General features: G+C 41.2%; 1 protein-coding gene across 2 annotated transcripts in view; it reads right to left on the minus strand.

The window, feature by feature from the left end:
* Positions 1-75: 75 nt before the first annotated feature.
* The window catches only part of EIPR1 (EARP complex and GARP complex interacting protein 1), a 199,286-nt gene continuing 180,047 nt past the window's right edge, over positions 76-19,314 (minus strand). Inside the window, exon 9 of one of the 2 annotated variants that reach the window (XM_025203386.1) lies at positions 76-1,542. In XM_025203386.1, coding sequence (XP_025059171.1) covers positions 1,368-1,542 — 175 coding nt within the window. In that variant the 3' untranslated portion in view covers positions 76-1,367. The remainder of the gene's footprint in view (positions 1,543-19,314) is intronic. The other variant, XM_006022970.3, reaches the window with a different exon arrangement.

The following is a 19,314-nucleotide window of genomic DNA, read 5'->3' on the forward strand; positions in this document are numbered from 1 at the left end:
TGGTATTGATCTTTCCATCCCTCATTACCAGATTCTTCAGCTTAGCCTTACCCTATGCTGTATATTGTGCAATTGGTTACCATCACCAAAGCAGTTTCCTACATCCCTGAGGTACAGAAGTTAGCCAGAAACAAAAGCACCTGGAGGCAGAGAGGGGCATAAAAAACTTCTAAGTCCTGGTCTAAGTACCTAAATACAGCAGGTAGCCAAGTGAACAGTATAATAGCTATTTGAGGGGGTCAATAGGTATAGTCTTACTTTACGTGCTCACCATCTAGATTTCAAATGTCTTATGCACTCAGATAGATGTTCCCATGAAGCAATCTTCAATATTTGTAACAGGCCAATGATAGTGCTACCTCCTCCTGGTGCCAAAATGTCATGGGGATTTGGCAAAAGCCTGTTACATCATGTATACATACAGGGGATTAACACTGAGACAAATACAACTGACAGAGTTGTAGTCATGGAAGACTTTCAAGTTAACAATGGCATAGTTGCTATGACTCTCGGTACAAAAAACAAGACAGTCGGCTTATACGTATATACTGTGATGTTTTACAGAAGAACATACATCATAGCTCTTGATAAAAAGCAAAATCATCACTCATAACATGCAACACAAAAATATTATATAACAGTATATTTAATTAACAAGTTACAGTGTGGTACGCTGTTCACGTTTCTATTGGATTCATCTGCAAAATATTTTTCATAGGGCTTTTTGTACTAGCAATCTGAATGAAAAGGAAGTAATAGATTGTAGCTGTCTGCATGACTTCACCCTCAGCCTTAACATTTTTGGTAGGATACATAGAGAAGGAAGAAGAATGGTTTAAAATGGAATAAATTCAGAAAGCTTTTTAGACCTCTCCCAGCTGTATTTATGATCGTTAAAGAATCAGCCAGAATAGTTAACAGAATGTGGTCCAAGTTAAGAATACAAGGCTGCTTATGTAAAAAAGAAGAAAGTTTAAACATTCTTATAAATAAACAGACCCCTTTGGCCTTATGCACTGGTTCTTCAGTCCAGTTATGTGGGTTCAAGAGAAACTCCACTGAAATCAGGTGTAAGACTGAAATAAAGCAATGGTATAGAAAGCTCCATGCATCAAAAACAATATCTTTTAATAACAATCAACTGTTCACAATTTCCTTATTAAACTTATTATATTTAAAAAAAAAAACAGTAGCACAACTTGAGGAAAATATATCACCGCTATTCCAAACATTAAAAAAAAAAAAAAAAATGTAAATGTTCACTTTCAAACAAAGAGTACTAAACTCCTAAAACTGAACAATCAACAACAAATGTCAAACCTTTTGAAAGGAATGCCAAATTAATAATTAACGATAATCCACACAAATTATAACAATATATGATATTTAAGTGTTCTGGGTACTCTGTTAATAACAAGTCTCCCATCATAACTTAAAGAGGCAAACAGCCATGGGTCTGCTGAGGACCATTCCACCGCATATACACTGTCTTCATGTTCTTCGTAAGTAGCTATTATGCTGTCTTGAAGGGGCTCTTTAGTCCTAGAATAAAATAAATAAATAAAAAGAGCAATGACTGCACCTAATGTATAATACAGTATATCACGAACAAGGATATACAGTCCCTGACTGACTGGGCAAGAGTTCACTGATGGGTTCCATGGAAACACCATTCTACACGTGACATCCTCTAATCCACAGGCTACAGACAATATAGGATGGGTAAGTTATTATTACAATAGCCATTTTTAGGGCTGTTAGTCACAATTCAAGGCTAAAATGTCAGGTAGTCAAGACACTGCTGAATCTCATGGAAGCAATACCATGTTGCCTACTGCAAGGATCTTTTTAAAAGTGATATAAGTTGCAGGGCATGACATCAAAACAACTGACTACTGTATTTACTCAAATATAAAATGACACCCCCCCCCCCCAATTAGATTCTATATATGGAAAATTTCTAAATTTGTTACAATTTTCCAGGCACACAATCTAATTATTGGAGGTTTGCCTTCAATTTTAGATATTTAAGGCTGGTGAAGAAACAGGAATAATTGGAAATTGGGAAAGAAAGGCACAGCTAGCTGTGGGAATGAAGATCAAGCTGAAATGTATTGAATGTAGTGGCTCACTATGACTTGAAAAAGTCGGTGCTAAGTGGGATTGAGCACAATGGACATTACCATATATTTTATTCAGATGGGTTGCACTAACCTAGCCTTGTGTTAGGTTCCCATCAGTATGTTTGCCCAATATGGGGCATGTATTTTATAGTCATGCTCAGTTTTGGCTGCATCTAATCAATTTCATAGTTGGTTTCAATTGCAGTGCCCATGCTGCTTTTGGCAGTGGTTAAATTATAGACAATGTACTTAATGAGGCTTCCTTATATGTGAATGTAAAATGAGGAGCTTTTTTCCCCCAGGAGGATTGGGGGACAAAACCTAGTCTTGTATTTTAGTAAATACGGTATTTCCTACCCCATCTCCCACAGATTAAAATAAGGTGGTCAGACATTTCCCTCCTTCTGTTAACTGAATTTTGACTGTTATTAGGTTAACTTTATGACTGAATGCATAACATTACCAACTGAGTGATACACTCAAGTGGGCTTGAGCAAAATCAGTCCTGGTGCTAGAGCCCTTCCTCAGGCAGAATCCCCAAGTTTGCTGTAGGATTGGGTCCACGATTTCCAGAGAGGGGCAAGGAAGAGAAAGGGAAGTGTTCCTGTTGTGCCATTTTAACTCTTTCCACTTTTTCTGAACGATTAATGAAAGTATTTTAATACTAGCTTCAGCAGAGAAGCTTTCTTGTCTTTTTGCATTCTGTATGGCTGCATAACCACAGTGATGGAAATCTGAGTGTTAAGAGACAGATGAGATTTTTCACATTACCAATTTTTAAAACAAGGTATGGATGTTCTTCAAAAGTGCACAGGATTACTTCTACACTACCAGCTGGGTGCACTCCATTCTTCCATACCATTCGCTGATCCAATCCCTTTTCCAAGCAGATACTGCTTCAGTACATTTATTCTGTACTTATGTGATGGGAGAGTTTTCAGGGGATGATCTTGGATTTCACCTTTACCCAGAAAAGATCACTTTTGCCCAACAGGAACTACTCAGCCTTTCAGAAGCATCCCCCTGTCTCCCAGAAACAGATTTATATTACAGCTGCCATCCTCCCAACAGAAAGCTATAACAAAGAACCTTGTGAATGCCACTCAATCACTTAACAGATACCGCTGTTATAGAAATTAAGTGTTGCTGTTCACAACAAAGACTGTTTCAACAGTCTTTGCCCTTTCCCACTATTTTCTTTGAGTTGAAAAGCTTGCAACTCTACAAGCACAATGGATTAAAAACACACAGTATATTGAATTTGCATGGCTTGACGGGTTTCATGTAGTATTACTGCTGGTCCACCTAGCCAGCCCAACCAGCTGTGAATTTAGCATCACAATTAAAATTAAATTGAATGTAATGAATAAACCAAAAGCACTAATCCTGCAGTGCACCTTGTGATGTTTAGTTTCAAGGACCATCACCACTTACTTACATCATTAGGACAACTAGCAAAAATATCACAGCAGAGAAAATATAAAGGGTCTGGTTAACTGAAAAGCAGGGTGTATTCTGCAGACATCCTGAAAATGCACTTTGAAATGCTTTATCTAACAGCACACATCTACTAAGCACACAATGCCCATTTCATCTCCTGCATAGTGTATTTCTGACTTCCTGTTAAGTGACACGTGCGGTTAAGTGAAAGTTGGTCATGTCCCCAGATAGCAATGTGCTTCACGCAATGCTCACCCACTTATCCAAAACTCCATTATTCTGAAGGTTTCAGATGTCTCTTTAGATAAGCAGGGGAGTAATGCGTGGTACACATTGCTGTCAGGGGACACGACCGACTTTCAGTTAACCAGGAGTTTCAAGTTAGCAAGAGGTTAGATAAATAGGGATGGATAAACTGCTAGTTTACACTATTTTCTGTGTGAGAAGTTACTTTGGCATATCAATTCAAACAACATATTTTATCTAATTTAATTAACTAAGTCATGAGGGAATGAATGTTCAAGAAAGAAACCTTGAATTAGCACATAAACTACTGTTTGCATTTCAGGTCAACTCTGCTATTTTTAACCCTCATTTCTTGTTGTCAGTCTCTCCTGAATTCCCCTTTGGGGATTAAGATCAGCTTTTAACATTCCAAAAGGAAAAGATACTAATACAAATAGTTCCTAGAATGAAACAAGTTTGGGTCTGTCCATTCTTACAGACTTCCTTCAAAATAATGCCCTAGTCCCAGAACATGTGTATTAAGTTGTTGAAGAAGGTCCACAATCCAGGACTTGAGTCTCTACCATATATTAGGACAAAAACTGAATACAATATATTGCAGGAACAATACAGAAACTCCAGTAGATACTTACTTCCACCCTTGAAGACGTACATCCTGTTCTGACGGAAAAAAAAGAAATATCCCCTATATTGTGCTATGTAGATAATGTGCCCAATGAGAATACACTGTCATAGCCAAGAGTGGAATGCGGTCCAATATATCTAAATATGAGGTCAGTGGGGCAGCCAAAGGAATAGAAAACAAAAGAAAAGAACTTTGCTTTCCATACAAGAATTCTCTTGGAGACAGATCACTTTATCCATTGTTCAAAGTCATCCAAACAACATATCTACTGGGTCTCCTAGACCTCGTATTATTTTGGTACCCAAGAATCCTGGGGGATATGCTACTTGATACTATGTAAAGCTAGGATACTTATAGACCTACAGTTTTATACTTTACCTGCCCATTTGCCCACATTGATGAAATTGAAAAATCATTTTATCCAGAATAACAAAAGGCTGAGAACCCTATCATATAATCCTTGATTCACCCAGTGAAACTTACACTGGGTTGGCTGCACATAAAACATTTACTTTATTAAAGGAAACAGGTCCTTTCATAGACACGCAACAGAATGAAGCAACCATCACAAAGCAGCAACAAAAAACATAAACTCAAGGAAAATCCATAAGATTTCATAGGTAAATCAGAGTTGAAGAGTATATTGAATCCATCTCTAAACAGTGTTTAACAATACTTCTATCTTTGATTATTTGTTGCAAAATTATTATTCCCTAACATAACAATAAGTGGTATCATTCCTGAGCCAGTAGCCTCTAATTCCTTAAGAGCAAAGTTTTCTCTACTTGTTTTGTTCAAAATGTTTTGAAAATTAAAAGGAATATAACCTACATGGCTTAACTATTATCAATAACATAGCAGTTATTTGGTGAAGTATTTGGCAAAACTATATTTGGGAAATGTACTTGGTAAACACACAAGGCATTATTTCTTCTGTGTAAAAAATCTTCTGCAACGGAGTTTCCTGAGTATCAATTTTTCATACATCATTTTAACACCTTCATCTGGGAAATTATAACTATAAATCTATCCATCCAAATTATTGTCCTGCATACAACACCATAATACGAACCTCTTACCTCAACAAGTACTTGCAGTAGTAAGAAATGTGTAAGACTACTTTATATAGGTATCTATATCCTATGTAGGTTGGAGATGTCAGATAGAAAGCAGGGACTGATTCTGTTTTCTCTTTGTAATCCTATTAGTACAGGACAGCTTCTAGCAGTTCTCCCAAAAAGAAGAGGAGTTTTCATTCTACTAGATAACTTTGAGGTTAATTGTGTTACAGTCTTGTGAGAGAAGCCTCTCTGGCTTTAGCTAATTGTTTTCATGTAGAATGATGTTATTTCCAATTACTGCTCATGCTAACAATCACTTAGGTTTGCAGTGATTTTGATTCTTTATTGTCATCACAAAGTTCTATAAAATAAAAAAGTAAAAAGCTAACAGCAATCACTAAGTCTCTGTTGCACTCAATGTTCAATATTGTTCAACCTAAAAATTAGTTAGAAATAAACCTGACCCAGTAGAGCAGCAAAACTATACAGTAAGATGCCCAAAAATGGACTGAGGGCCATATACACCCAAAGAGTTCTAAAATGTGCCCCACAGATGGTCTCCCCGCGACTGTAGGGTAGAACTGAGCAACTGCAGGTTTTTTATTGCTGATGAAATCAACCAGGATGAGTGACTGGTGCCTCCTGAATCTAGGGGGACACCCACAGAAGGCCCTGTCACAGGGGGCACCAGCCCTACCGACAGCGTCAGTGTCAGCTGTCCGGGGGGTGGGGGGGAGGGCGAGGGCATCGGCACTGTCAGCAGGGGCACGTGCACCCCCTACCAGTCACCTATGAACCAGGAAACTATTTTTATTTCCCTAGTAAGGAAGGCAAAAGTCCGACAAACATTCAGAGCTAAGTGAATTATCTGATTAGTAAAATGCATACATATTTATATGTGAAAACAGGCCAGTTACTAGTTAGCTTCCAACATGACCATCAATTTTAACAGCCTCAGAAATGTGGCCTATTGGCTGAATAATTTTCCAAGCACACCTTATTTTTCAAATTAGTTGTATAGGAAAGAATCCAGCATCTTAACCAAGGATCAGAAACCTACAGCTATTAAGGGCATGCTGATCCCTAGCTGGTTGATCCAGTCTGTGTTTTGCTATGGCACACAAACAGCCTCTGGCCACTCCACAGCAAGTTGCTCTAGCCTGTGGGGACTGCTCTCACTCACTGCAGCCTCTGCTCACTGACACTGGAGCAGCAGAGAAGAACAATGGCCCACAGTGCCAGCCATGTTGCAACCTGAGGCCCACATGAGTAAGAGGTTGCCAGCCCTTGACCTTAGCCATGTACACAGTGCAAAGTTAATCTTTTCCCTCCCCTCAGCACACCATCCATTTCCCCCCTAAATAAAATATTTTAAATCTTGTGCACAGAAACCCCAAAATCTGCCCATCTTTAAAGCACATGGAACCTATATGTTTACATTACAGATTTGCACTGGTGATTTAAGATATGGTACCTTACCTGTCATCTGATGTGGGTGGAGATGCTAACTGGAAGTAATTGCTCTTTCCTTAAAGCAGAAAATACTAGAAGAATTGGAAATCGCTGCTCTACTCACCATTTCAATATGGTCTTGGCCAGATATTCTTCCACAAAGATTCATATAATCCAGGGGAGTCAAACTCACCTGGGGCTCTGGGTTGGATCTAGACCACAGGGTTCCTCATGGGCCAGATCTAGATTGGGGCAGCAGTGGGCCAGAGGGCCATGGAAGAACCAAGTGCTGCACAGCCCTCACTTTCCCCACCTACTGACAAGGGCCATGTCCATTGGGGCTACTGGGCCCCAGATTACATAGCAGGCTATTCCCTGCAGCTTTCAGAAGCCCAGCAGGATGGATGGAGCGGCTCCACTGGCCAGATTTAAAGTCACAGACCCTATGTTTGAAATGCTTGACATAAGTCACTTTAATTTCTGCATAATGCTACCCTGCAATTCTAGATTTCTCTTGCTGAGAGACACATTCCAAATCTTTCCTAAAAGTCATCGTGATTAAATCTTTATTACCTGTGTGAAAATATCCTTAGAAGCATGCCTAATCAAAACTAATTGCTGGGCATGTTGGTTTAATCATATATATTCAATACTAATGTTCTTAAAGTAGATGCATAGACTAAGGCCCCTGGCAGAAGTTATATACATTATGCAATTAACACATTAATCATGTAATAAATTGCAATATGCAACACATACAAGTGATTTGATCAAGCAATAGAAATGGCTAATTAGGTACATTAATGGCTAACCAGCCTCAAAGAAGTTACTTGTTATATGTGGAACATCTTTGTGGCTCATTTGTAAAGCGCTTTAATTTGAACACATGGCATATTACGCATCAAGTGATAGGGCTTCTCCCACATCCCCTAGCATCCCAAGGTGCACTATTTCCTTTCTCCACTCTGTGTTCTCCCCCACCCCCCAGGATCTCACCCAGGTCCCAGAGCAGCTTCCTGGACTGTCAAATAACCCATAGCCACAAGCAGAGGGAAGGGGGCAAGCTGAGCTGGTGCTATGCTTACAGCCATGGCTACTACCCTAAGACCTGACCAGACCATCACCCTACTTCTGTGCAAAGTGAATGCATCTTGCCCCACCATAGTCTGGTGCTGTGGTGGGGTGGAGGAAAGGCATTTTCCCATATCACAATCCATTCCATCTCTTTCTCCAGCCTTAACCAGAGCACTAACTCAACCCAGACCCCATGGTTGATTTTAACCTATGAGATTGAAATAGGTAAGGGAAAAAAAGACTAGATACTAAGTAGAATATTGGCAAAGGGAGTGGCAGTTAGGGAAATTCATCCACTTTTACAGCTAATTATTTTGATTGAATGAAAATACTTCAGGATGACAACTGCTAGTGTCCTCCCCATTCCCTCCCAATAATAAATAAAGCTGCCCTTTAGCCAATGGAGTCAGCCAGCCTCATAATCAAAAGGCCCTTATCATCAGTGTCTTTATGCCAGACAGAGTTACCAACTTCCCATAAACATACAGACATAAAAAATACCTGTCCTCAAGTCCATAAAAAAATTAGCTATCTAAAAAAAATCTAAGCAACCATGAGCTTAATTGGAGCTCTGTCATCAGAAAGTGGCTGGATACAAGGTGACAAAGGACAGACAGAGCAGTGTCATCAGGTGTCTGAGAGGAAGGGAAGTGCCCTGCAGGGAGCTCTGTCAGGGCTCTGTGACCCACAAGAGCCTCTGTAGGCTCCCCCACAGCCATATGTTGCTGCTCCTGCATCCCATCACATGTCTGTAACACTATTTGCCTCATAGGTATGCAGAGCTGTACAGACCCAGGCAGGGTGGGGAGAGGCAGCAGGTGGGGGTTCATGTCAGGATGGGTAGAGCAGGGCCAGCATTGATAAAGCTAGGAAATGGGCTGGGAGGGATCAGCACAGTGCACGGTGTAGTCATGGTATCACGGTATGGCATGAAAGAGACACCCCTGGGGTGGGAGCAGCACAGAGTAAAAACATTTGCTGTTGTCAGGCAGGGTTACCAACCCAAGAAAATTGTTTTTAATTATTGACAATCTGCAGTAATATTTTTTAGTTTTTACTTTACCAAACTTTTTAAAACTATAGGTGGTGCTAAATCCCTAAATTTGAGCCCAGCCCTTGTAAACAGCTATCTAGGACCTGGCAAAAGGGCTATATTAATATTTCATAAAATGTATGTCAGTAAAAAAAACCATGGCTGTCAGTAAAAAGTTTAAAGGATGTCAGTAACAAAATTTTTCATGGGCTGGCAACACTGACACCAGCTCCTCTAAAGTTAATATTACTTAGTATTTCACTGTAAACCCCATTACCCAAGGGAGGCATGCTGGTGGAGAGGGATCAGGCAGAGGGAACAGCAACTTGGCTTCTGTCCTTGCCATCTGCCCTTGCACTTTGGAAATATCAGGGGCCCATTCTACCTTTTCCAGAGGCCTGCAACAATACGAAAGGAAATGGGATTGGTGCAGCAGAGAACTGAGTGTCTCCCCATACCTCCTTACTAAAGATCCAGCCCCAAGGCAAAATGAGGCAAATACAGGAAAGGAAAAGACACACCATGGGGGGAACTTATAAAAGAGAGGTACCAAAAAAAGGAGCTTTCATCAGTCCCTGGTCAGTCTTAGCCACCACTACTCCTGGATCACACCCCTCTCCCCCTGTCCCGCATCCCCCCAACAGCAACTCTTCAGCACCCCCAGCAGCTAAACACTGGAAGAACAGGCTCCTGTGCCAGTGCTTTCCCTTTCAGACAGCTGCCCCGTACAAATGAAGTCACATACTTTGCACCATGTTTAAATCCCATGACAAAATTGCTCAATCACCCTTGTGCAATTAAAACAATCTCTTTCAAGGACCTAAATGCTACAAATTAGTCTGCAGGCCTGTGTTTGCATGTAGGGTTTGACTATAGGATCAAACAGATACTCTCTCAACTTTTGTGCTGATGGCATTTTTAATTGCATCTTGGCATCCTCAGGTTTTACCTATACAGGTTTCTCTTGCTTTATGCTGTACATGCAATCCTGGAAAATGGTGCATAACTTGAATTCGCATAAAGGGAACCCACTTTACAATGTAACAAATAGGGATATGTTCCAAGACCTCAACTATACTGACCCCCAGGCCCATTTCTACCACTTTTACAAGACAATTTTGGTACTCACCAACAGCACACAGTACACACAACCACAGGGCACCATCATAATGGGGATGGAAACTACAAAAACATGTCGAAGACAATAAGCGAGGAGCACAGATTCACGCAGGAAACTATATTTTAGTGTATGTCACTCCCACAATGCACCACACAAAGCAGCTGACTGTGGGCTTTCACCACACCAATTGCATAAGAGTGAATTGACCTCATATATAACAAATTTTTGGTATAAAAAGGGTCATCGCATAAGAACAAATTTGCCCATACAGAACCCGCATAAAGCAAGGAAAACCTGTAGTTATCCTGAGGTTCAGAATTCCCAGTGGATTATTAAAAAGAAAGATGGGAAAATATACAATGTTATCAAAGTTTGCTCTCTCCAAAAACTCCTTTTCAGTACTTTTTAACAAACAAAATCTCCATTTTCTTGGTGCACAATTGAAACATATGACCAAACACGAATGATAATCATCCTGAAACTCTTCAGAGAGATTCATTCTAAAATAAGTCTATTTTTCATGACACTGGAATTGCCCTTGTTACTCAAATAGAAGATGACCCACCCCCCAATAATTAGATTCTATATACAGAAAATTTATCAATTTGTTATAAATTTCCTATGTATAGAATCTAACTATTGGAGATTTGCCTTGCATTTGTCCGTCTCCCACTGCTACAGCAGAGAAAATGAATCTGGAAGGCTAGGTAACCCCTTTGGTCTCTGCTTCCCCCCAACTTTTACCTCTGGCAACCAATTCTTGCTCCTCTTACTGTCAGACCCTGCTCTCCCTGAGCACATGGAACTGAGAAACAAATTTGAAAACAATAACCTTGAAATTAAACATGGCTATAGTAATTTGCATATAGCCCCTGATGAAGGGTTTTTGAGCCCGAAAGCTTGCTTAATAACTATTCTCCAACCATTTGGGTTAGTCTAATAAAAGATATCAAATTCACCCAAGGAACTGTGTCTGCATATAGCCCCTATGCACTTAGCTCATCCAAAATTGACGCATGCTTTCTTTCTTTTTTTAAACTGTTGCAAGTTTTAGCAGAGGTACTCCATAAATACACTTTTGAGCAGATTTCGTAGACATTAGGGCTAGTAGAAGATCTTCAAGTCACGGGTTGGAGCATGCCTGGGGACTGGCATACAAGAAAGCACCAAAACTGGGGTCACTAGGAGAGCCACTCTTGCAAGAGCTAAGGGAATGGTTCTCCCTCAGTGTGACAGGAAATCAAGGTTCCCATGTGCTAATTAATGAGCTCCTCATTAAAACTGGGTTTTCTTGTCACGAGTCCTGGGATCCTCTAAAATTTTATATCTAGATGAGGCACAGGGCAACCTGATCCAGCCCCACCTCATGGAGGGCAGGGCCACACTAATCACATGTGCCAGGCTAAGGAAGGGGGCAGCAGAGGGATTCTGGGTGAAACATTTGGGGTCCCATTTCATGCTATTTGCCAGATATTTAAGACTGGTAAAGAAACAAGAAACATTGGAAATGGGAAAGAAAGGTGCAGCTCAGCTGTGGGAGTAAAGAGGAAATAAAAACGTACACAGTGTAATGGCTCACCATGACTTAAAGAGTTGGTGGTGAGGGGGATTTTGCTTAATAAGCACTATCATGGGTTTTATTTGGATGGGCTACACTAACCTATCTTTCTGGTAGTGGGTTACCATCAGCATGGTTGCTCAATATGGGCCATGTGTTCCACAGTCATGTTTAGTCTTGGTGTCATTCAATCAATTACGTAGTTGTTTTCCATTGCTGAGCACGTGCTACTTTTGGCAGCAGTTTAATTATAGACAATGTATTCAGTGTGTAATAACATGAGAAACTTTACCCCCCGTGCTAATAGGAGGGAAATCGTCTTGTATTTGAGTAAATATGGTAGTAAAACCAACAAATTACAACAGGTTTTTTTTCAGAACAGTATTTAAAAAGTAGAACTTTGATTCAGAGGAAAAGACAAAGGTGAACAAAAAGGGCAGACAAGAGGAAGCACGCTGCAATATTGCACTGGGACATGATTATGGGAGGAAAAAAACACTTGTCTGCAAAATAAAATTAAGAAAAAAATGGACTATTACCACTAGGAAATGGTAAGAACTTCCTTAAACTGAAGACTGCCTTGAACTTACTGATTTTCTTGAAATCTAGGATCAATAATGTGTCTAAAAAATAGAAAAAGAAAAACCAAAGCCAGCCACTGATCCTATGTCAGATAAAAGAATTCAGACAAATGCAAAACAGATACAGTTAAAATTATGGTCAAATCAGAGAGAATCTTTGGCCCCACAGACCAGAGACAGGAATAGCAACTGGTAAAGGGGCCAAGAAAAGGTGGATAAAAAGAGCACTTAGAGTTGGATTTCCACCAGCCCCAGGTGCTAGCACACGCTCTTCTACGCTGCAAAAGCACCAGGTGCTAGCACACGCTCTTCTACGCTGCCACTGCAGCCTCTTGTGTGTTTTGTATTTATGATTTCACTATGAAATGACACTAATACGGAGTCAAAGGCTCCTATTATTTTAAGAGAATGCAGCAGGCTAAGTTGGTTGTGTAGGACTGCACTGGCAGGAACTGAGGCTGGCCCTTAAACTCCTGTGTGTGTTTGGGGAGCCACCTGAAAGGAAGAGGGGCAGGGCTTCAAGGCATATAAACCCAGGGCCTGAGCCAGAGTAGCCAGTCTTCCCCCGCAGGCAGCAGGGAAAGGAGCTCCTGAGCAGAATGACTGCAGAAAGGGACTGACTAGCACCCAAAGAGATGCAGGTATAGAGCTAAAGGGGACTTATAGCCTGTGAGGAAGTTACTGACCCAATGAGGGAAAGTTTTGTTTTGTATTACACAGACTATGGGTTTGCACTTATGTTCTGATAAAGAACTGGAGGATCGAGTAGTGGCTGCAGGGGGGGAAAGGAGACCATACAGCAATCCCTGAGAGGTGCTCCAGATTTTTAGCACTATGAAGGGCAGGGTCCAGCCAAAAGGACCAGATCCTGAGCCCCAACAGGGAAAAAGGAACATGCTCCAGCCAAGAGGGACAGGCCCTGAGCCCCAAGCAAAGTGAGATGGGCTGAGGGCCAAACAAGGCTGAGACTCAGAAGCCAGCCAGAGGAAGTGGGCCTAGGCTTGCAGTCTACAGCAAGAGTAATGAGTGAACTAAAGCCAAGAGGGCTGAAGCCTGTCCAAGCTGGGGCATGGATCTAGACTAACATCTCCAAAGCATGGGTATGGCTGCAGGGGCAGAAGTAGGCAGAGCCCCATGAAGAAAGTCCTCTGAAGGATAGGTCCGGACTTATCAGCTGGCATAACCAGCTCTCAACTTTAAGGAGGATCAAATACATGGCAGGCGAGAAAGGTAACACCAGAGAGCAGCTGTGGTAGCGCTGATCTTCATCCTGATGTTGTTCTCTGGTAAGATGTCAGGCAGCAAAGGGCTTAGGCCATATAGCATCTATCTCTGACAGTATCAGAAACTTAGCCTCCTCCTTAACTACCTAGAGCTTCGAACCTCTCTAGAGTTTGCAAATCTTATGTGCTCAAAATACTTATGCCTGCCTTACTCTTCCCTTAAAAAGAAAAGCCTTTATAAAGGGCACCTATACCATCAATTAAAAAAGACACTGACACATTTATTTCTGTGATCTCTATTTGTTCTTCACCAAAAGAAAAAGAAATATTATTTTGAAGACCTACTAAATTGGTTTCCTTCAACTTATCAAAGCTAGAAAAAAAACTTAATAAATTATTGACACAAGCTTAATTATAAAATGAACAAGAATAAGTGGGTAGTTTTGAGCTTTGTGCATAAGTCCCCAAGGTTGCATAGTTCAAAATGAGTGCTTTTTCAGTAATATATCCATAAAAGGATATATATCACTACTATATTTACTATATATATTTTAATAAAATATACAATAATGGATCCTCAACATTTCTGAAATCTGTAGGTTTTAAATATTACTAAAAAACAGCTCTGTTGGAATATTAAACACAGTTTCAAAGGAAGGTTCAATAGAAAAGTTGTACTGTGCAGGGGAGGCATTTGAGAACGTGGCCACTGACACTCTATAGCAGTGAAATCTCAACAAAGCACAGGAAGGGGAAGGTATGTGTACTGGGTAAAGTTTTGTACCAGCAAGCAACTGAAACAGGAATAACTGATATCAGCTGCTGTGCACTACTTCATTAGGTAACTCAGGCAAACAGCCATTCATTTGGCAGCTTTTTATGGATGGCGCACACAGTATAAATGTCTAGTTCATGTGAATGCTGGACCTAGAAAGAGATAGAAAACAAGAGGAACCCAAATACCCAGTGGTATGGAAGCCAATCACAACTGCAATACAGGATTTGTTTATCAGGGGGTAGCTTCCCTCGATCTGAGAAGCAAGTGCTCTAAAGGCCTAGGTATGACACAAAAACACTCTAATGCGGGAGTGGACCTGGAAAGGCAAAGACAGTGAAGTCATGCTATCTCCAGGGTGATTAAAGTAATCCCTCATGTTAGATTTATAAAAAGGAGTCTTTCAAAGAACAAGTCTGAGGGCCTGAATATACAACACACCCACATGGCTGGAATTTACACCACTCCGAACACTGATATACATTACATTGAAATTAAGAGCCAATGGAAGAACACCTTAGCCTACAGTCTGCTGCCATGGGTGCTATTACAGAACCATGCAATATCTTGGCAGAAGAGCTGGTGACGGCCTATTTGCAATGAGCAAACGACTACCCTATCGAGTAAGTGGTGAACACATGACATATACAATATGATCACCCTATTATGGTTTTACCCCTGATTTCATGAACAATTCTATACTAGATTCAGTGAAGTTAGCCCAGGGTTTATGTTGTCCATTTGCTCCTTATTTATACCAGCATAAAGGTCAATTGTGTAGTATGTCCAGGCCCTAAAGCTTGTCCCTCCATACAGCAATTTCTGATTGTCATTGTTGAACAGGCTAATCATTATCATTAACGCCAAGATTGAACATATGAATTGAATTTATGAGAGAACTCTATAGCAGTCAATTTCCCATTAGTTTTGAGAATTACTGCCCACATTTTCAAGGACTCTTTATTGCCGCCCCAAAGTGATTACTAGAAACCCTGAAAGAAGGGCTGCTAATATCAGTGCCATGCTTAATGAGCCTTGTTTATACACTTGGATCATTGCTTAAACTAAGAGCATAGTCTTTTCTTCAGTTCCAGAGTATACTGTTGTGGGAACTTAGGGACTTAAGACTGTCCTGTGACTTTCCTTTGTTGACACTGGAAAACAGTGGTTCCTACAGCAAAGCAAGCGAGCCCAAGAGGTCTATATCAGCTAAAGTTGCCGACATTCTCATGCATTGCATTTATTCATAAGGATATAAAAATTAAGTATGTAACTGTAAATACAGCTTTAAGAACTTTTAACTAAACCAACAAAATGCATGTAGTGTAACTGAGTAACTTTAATCTTTCTGTTATCCATTTGTCCTTACTATTTATTTGAAAGGGTTCATAGCAAGAAGCATCTTTCTTTCTGCACTATACTCAGCTTACTACTTTTACATCAGAATATTACAGTATTTTCTTGCATACCACATGTCCCAAAATAAGAACCAAATCTTGTTGGGGGAAGGCAGAATCAAGGAGGGAAAAAAGATTTTTTCAGAGTCATGGCTGAATGAGGCCACAGTAAGCCTGGACAGAGTCTATTCTTCAGCATTATTCACTCTGTCCTTGCAAACTCCACAGCTCAAGCTTTAACCCTGTTACAGCTGCTGCTGAATTGCTCGCTGCTCAGCCAAAAGCTGCTGCCAATTTGGAAGTGGCTGCAATGGAGTTAAAGCTTGAACTGTGGAGTTTGCAAGGACAGAATGAGATAGTTGAGGAGCAGACTCCATCCCTCTTCCATACCACTGGGAAAAAGAAAGAGCAGAGTCCCCCAACAGCTGCCATAGTGACCAATGTCTCTATTCCAGTGTAGAAGTCAGCTTCCTCACTTAAAACACACACCCCAATTTTGGTTAGCTAATTTTTAGGGATAAAAAAGTGTGTAGTATGCAATATAGCATATGGCAGTAAATAACATTTGTGTGTACAAAAGCACTAGAAATATGCACAAAAGTACGAGCAGATGTTTATGCCCACAAAGAGACAAAATAATAATAATTCCTACTACTGTATTTATTCAAATATAACAAAGATTTTTCCTTCAGTTAGCATGAGGGAAAAAGCCCCCTGTCTTATAATTGCATACAAGGAAATCTTACTAAACACACTATTATTAAACTACTGCCAAAAGCAGCATGTGCTCAGCAATGGAAACCAACTATGAAGTTGATTAAACATAGCCAAAACTGAGCATGACTATAAAACACATGGATCAAGTCCAGAGCCCACATTTTGGGCAAATGTGTTGATGGGAACCTATCAGAAGAACAGGTTAGTGTAGGCCATCTGCATAAAACATATGGTAGTACCCATTAAGTGCAGTCTCCATCACCACTAACTCTTTTCCAAGTCACCGTGAGCCACAATATTACATACAATTCACCCAGAATCTGTCACCCACTCTCTCAGCCTGGCATGTATGATTAGTGTGGGCCTCCCTTCAAGGAGGAGAAGCTGCACAAGATTTCCCTGCACCTCATCTGAATATATGTTTTTGGAGCATCCCAGGACTTGAGACAAGAACACCTGGTTACAACATGAGTGGGCCCTAATTATCACATGGATCCTTGGGGGGGCCAGTATCTAGAATGTACACACATACTGAGCAGTGCTGAACTATGTGGTCACTGTAGCTTGAAACACTGTTGACTTAGTTGGGGGCGAGCTCAATGAACTATGTGGTAAATCATGAGCCTTTGGACTAATATCACACACAGTTTGTACTATATATAAGTAGATGCCTGGCTAGAACTCATAAAACCTCATTCTCAGGTTTACCACTGGCCTGTTGCTGGTGATCTAAGGGAAATCACTTCTTTCCCATGTGCTCCTGTTTCCCTCTTTAGAAAATCAGGATAATGGTTTTCAACTTTTTTGCTAGGTATTAGGAGATCTTGTTGTGAAAAGTGCCATATAAAAAACTGTATTTACTCAACTATAAAACATGACCCCTCCCCAATAATTAGATTCTATATATGAAAAATTTATAAATGTGTCATAATTTTTCAGGTATAGAATCTAATTATTGGAGGGTTGTCTAGAATTTGTTCCCCTCCCACTGATACAGCAGGGAAAATAGGTCTGCAGGGGTCATCTGCCCCCACAACTTCTTCCCCTGCCCCTTTACCACCTTACTTTCAGACCCTGAGCACATGGAAGTGAGGGACAAATCTGAAAACAATGACTTTGAAATAAACATGCGTATAATTTAGTTCATCCAGAACTTATGCATTTTACCTTTTTTTTTTTTTTTTTTTAAACACTGCTGTAAATTTAAACACAGGTACTCTGTAAACACACTTTTAGGAAATTCCTTTTTACCTACTTATATTTGATACAAACTATGCATGACTAGTCCAAAGCCAAAAGGCTCACGATTTACCATATAGTTCATTGGGCTGGGCCACAGCCGAATCAATAGTGTTTCAAACCATGATGACCACATTGTTCAGCACTGCTCAGTATGTGCGTGCACTTCAGATACCACCCCACAAAGGATCCATGTGCAAATCTGCCCACCAGTCATGACTGGAACTGGGTGTTTTTGTGACAAGTCCTACGATCCTCCAAAAATGTACATGCAGATAAGTTACAGGGGCACCTTGTCCAGCTCCACCTCATAGAAGCAGACCCCACATCATGGAGGGTGGGGCCACACTAATCATATGAGACAGGCTGCCAGAGGAGGTAACAGAAAGATGCTCAGTGAACTGTTTGGGACCTCATAATGTTTGCCAAACATCTAAGGCTGGTGAAGAAACAGGAATCATTGGAAATAGGAAAAGAAAGGCTCAGTTCACCTGTGAGAGTGAAGATGAAATTGAAATGTACTCAGTGTAGTGGTTCACCATGACTTGAAAGAGAGTCAGCACTGAGGGGGACTAAGTACAATGGGCATTACCCAAAAAGATTACAATGCATCTTGTTCAGATGGGCTGGCTGCACTAACCTAGCTTTGTGGTAGGTTCCCATCAGTTGCCTGCCTAACATGGGCCATGTGTTTTATACTCATGCTCAACTTTGGTTGCACTTAATCAGTTTCATAGTTGGTTTCTATTAACTGCTTTTGGTAGCAGTTTGATGATCACCCATGTATTTAATGAGGTTTCCTTGCATGCAAATATAAAACATGGGGCTTTTTTCCCCATACTCATTGGGGAAAAAGACCTTATTTTATATTCAAGTAAATACAGTATTTGAAAGCACAGACTAGGTAATGTACATTTTATATCCAAGTTTAAGCAATGTTATTTTTCGTAGGAAAAAATAAATTCACTAACACATCTAGCCTTATTACCAGGGATCTGGGTTTTCCATTTCCCACAGAAAAACAGAAAACCATGGATTCCCTGTTTTTAAATCGGGGAAAACTTGGATTTCCTTTTTTAGCAGAGAAATCTGCAGATTCTTCGCTTTGGCAAAGAGCTTTTGCAGGCTGGAACAAGCCTGCAAGAGCTGATTGCAGAAAGGGCAGGAAATCCCCAGCCCTGCCCGGAAGGGAAGGGAGAGGGTGGTGCCTGAGCCTCTGAGTCAGCCAAGGCTGGGCTCAGGCTCAGACTTGCCCTTTGCCCCTGGATCCTAGAGGTAAGTGGGGCTTGGGGGCTGTGCAGTAGGGCTGGGTAAGGTGGCTGGGGCAGGCTGAGGGAGTGGGGGGTGCTGCCCTCCCCAGGTGGCACACTGCAACCAGGTGCAGGGCCGGGGGGTGAGGGCAGGGGTGCCCCTCTGCAGGGGGCTTTGCGGGCAAGCGATGGGGGGCGCACATGCCGCCTGGCCAGCTGTCCAGGGGAAGGGGAGGGGAAGGCTTGCATGCAGCCGGCTGCACAGCTGGCTGGCTCTGCAGTGGTGGTGAGGGATGCTGGCTGGGGGGGCAAGGGGGGCTTGCACAAGGCGACTGCTGCCGCTTACCTGTGGGGCTGTGCCAGTGCAGATATCCGCTGCATACAAAACCTCCCCGCGCCG

The sequence above is a fragment of the Alligator sinensis genome, unplaced genomic scaffold (genome assembly GCF_000455745.1).
Source record: "Alligator sinensis unplaced genomic scaffold, ASM45574v1 scaffold832_1, whole genome shotgun sequence".
Classification (NCBI taxonomy): Eukaryota; Metazoa; Chordata; order Crocodylia; family Alligatoridae; genus Alligator; species Alligator sinensis.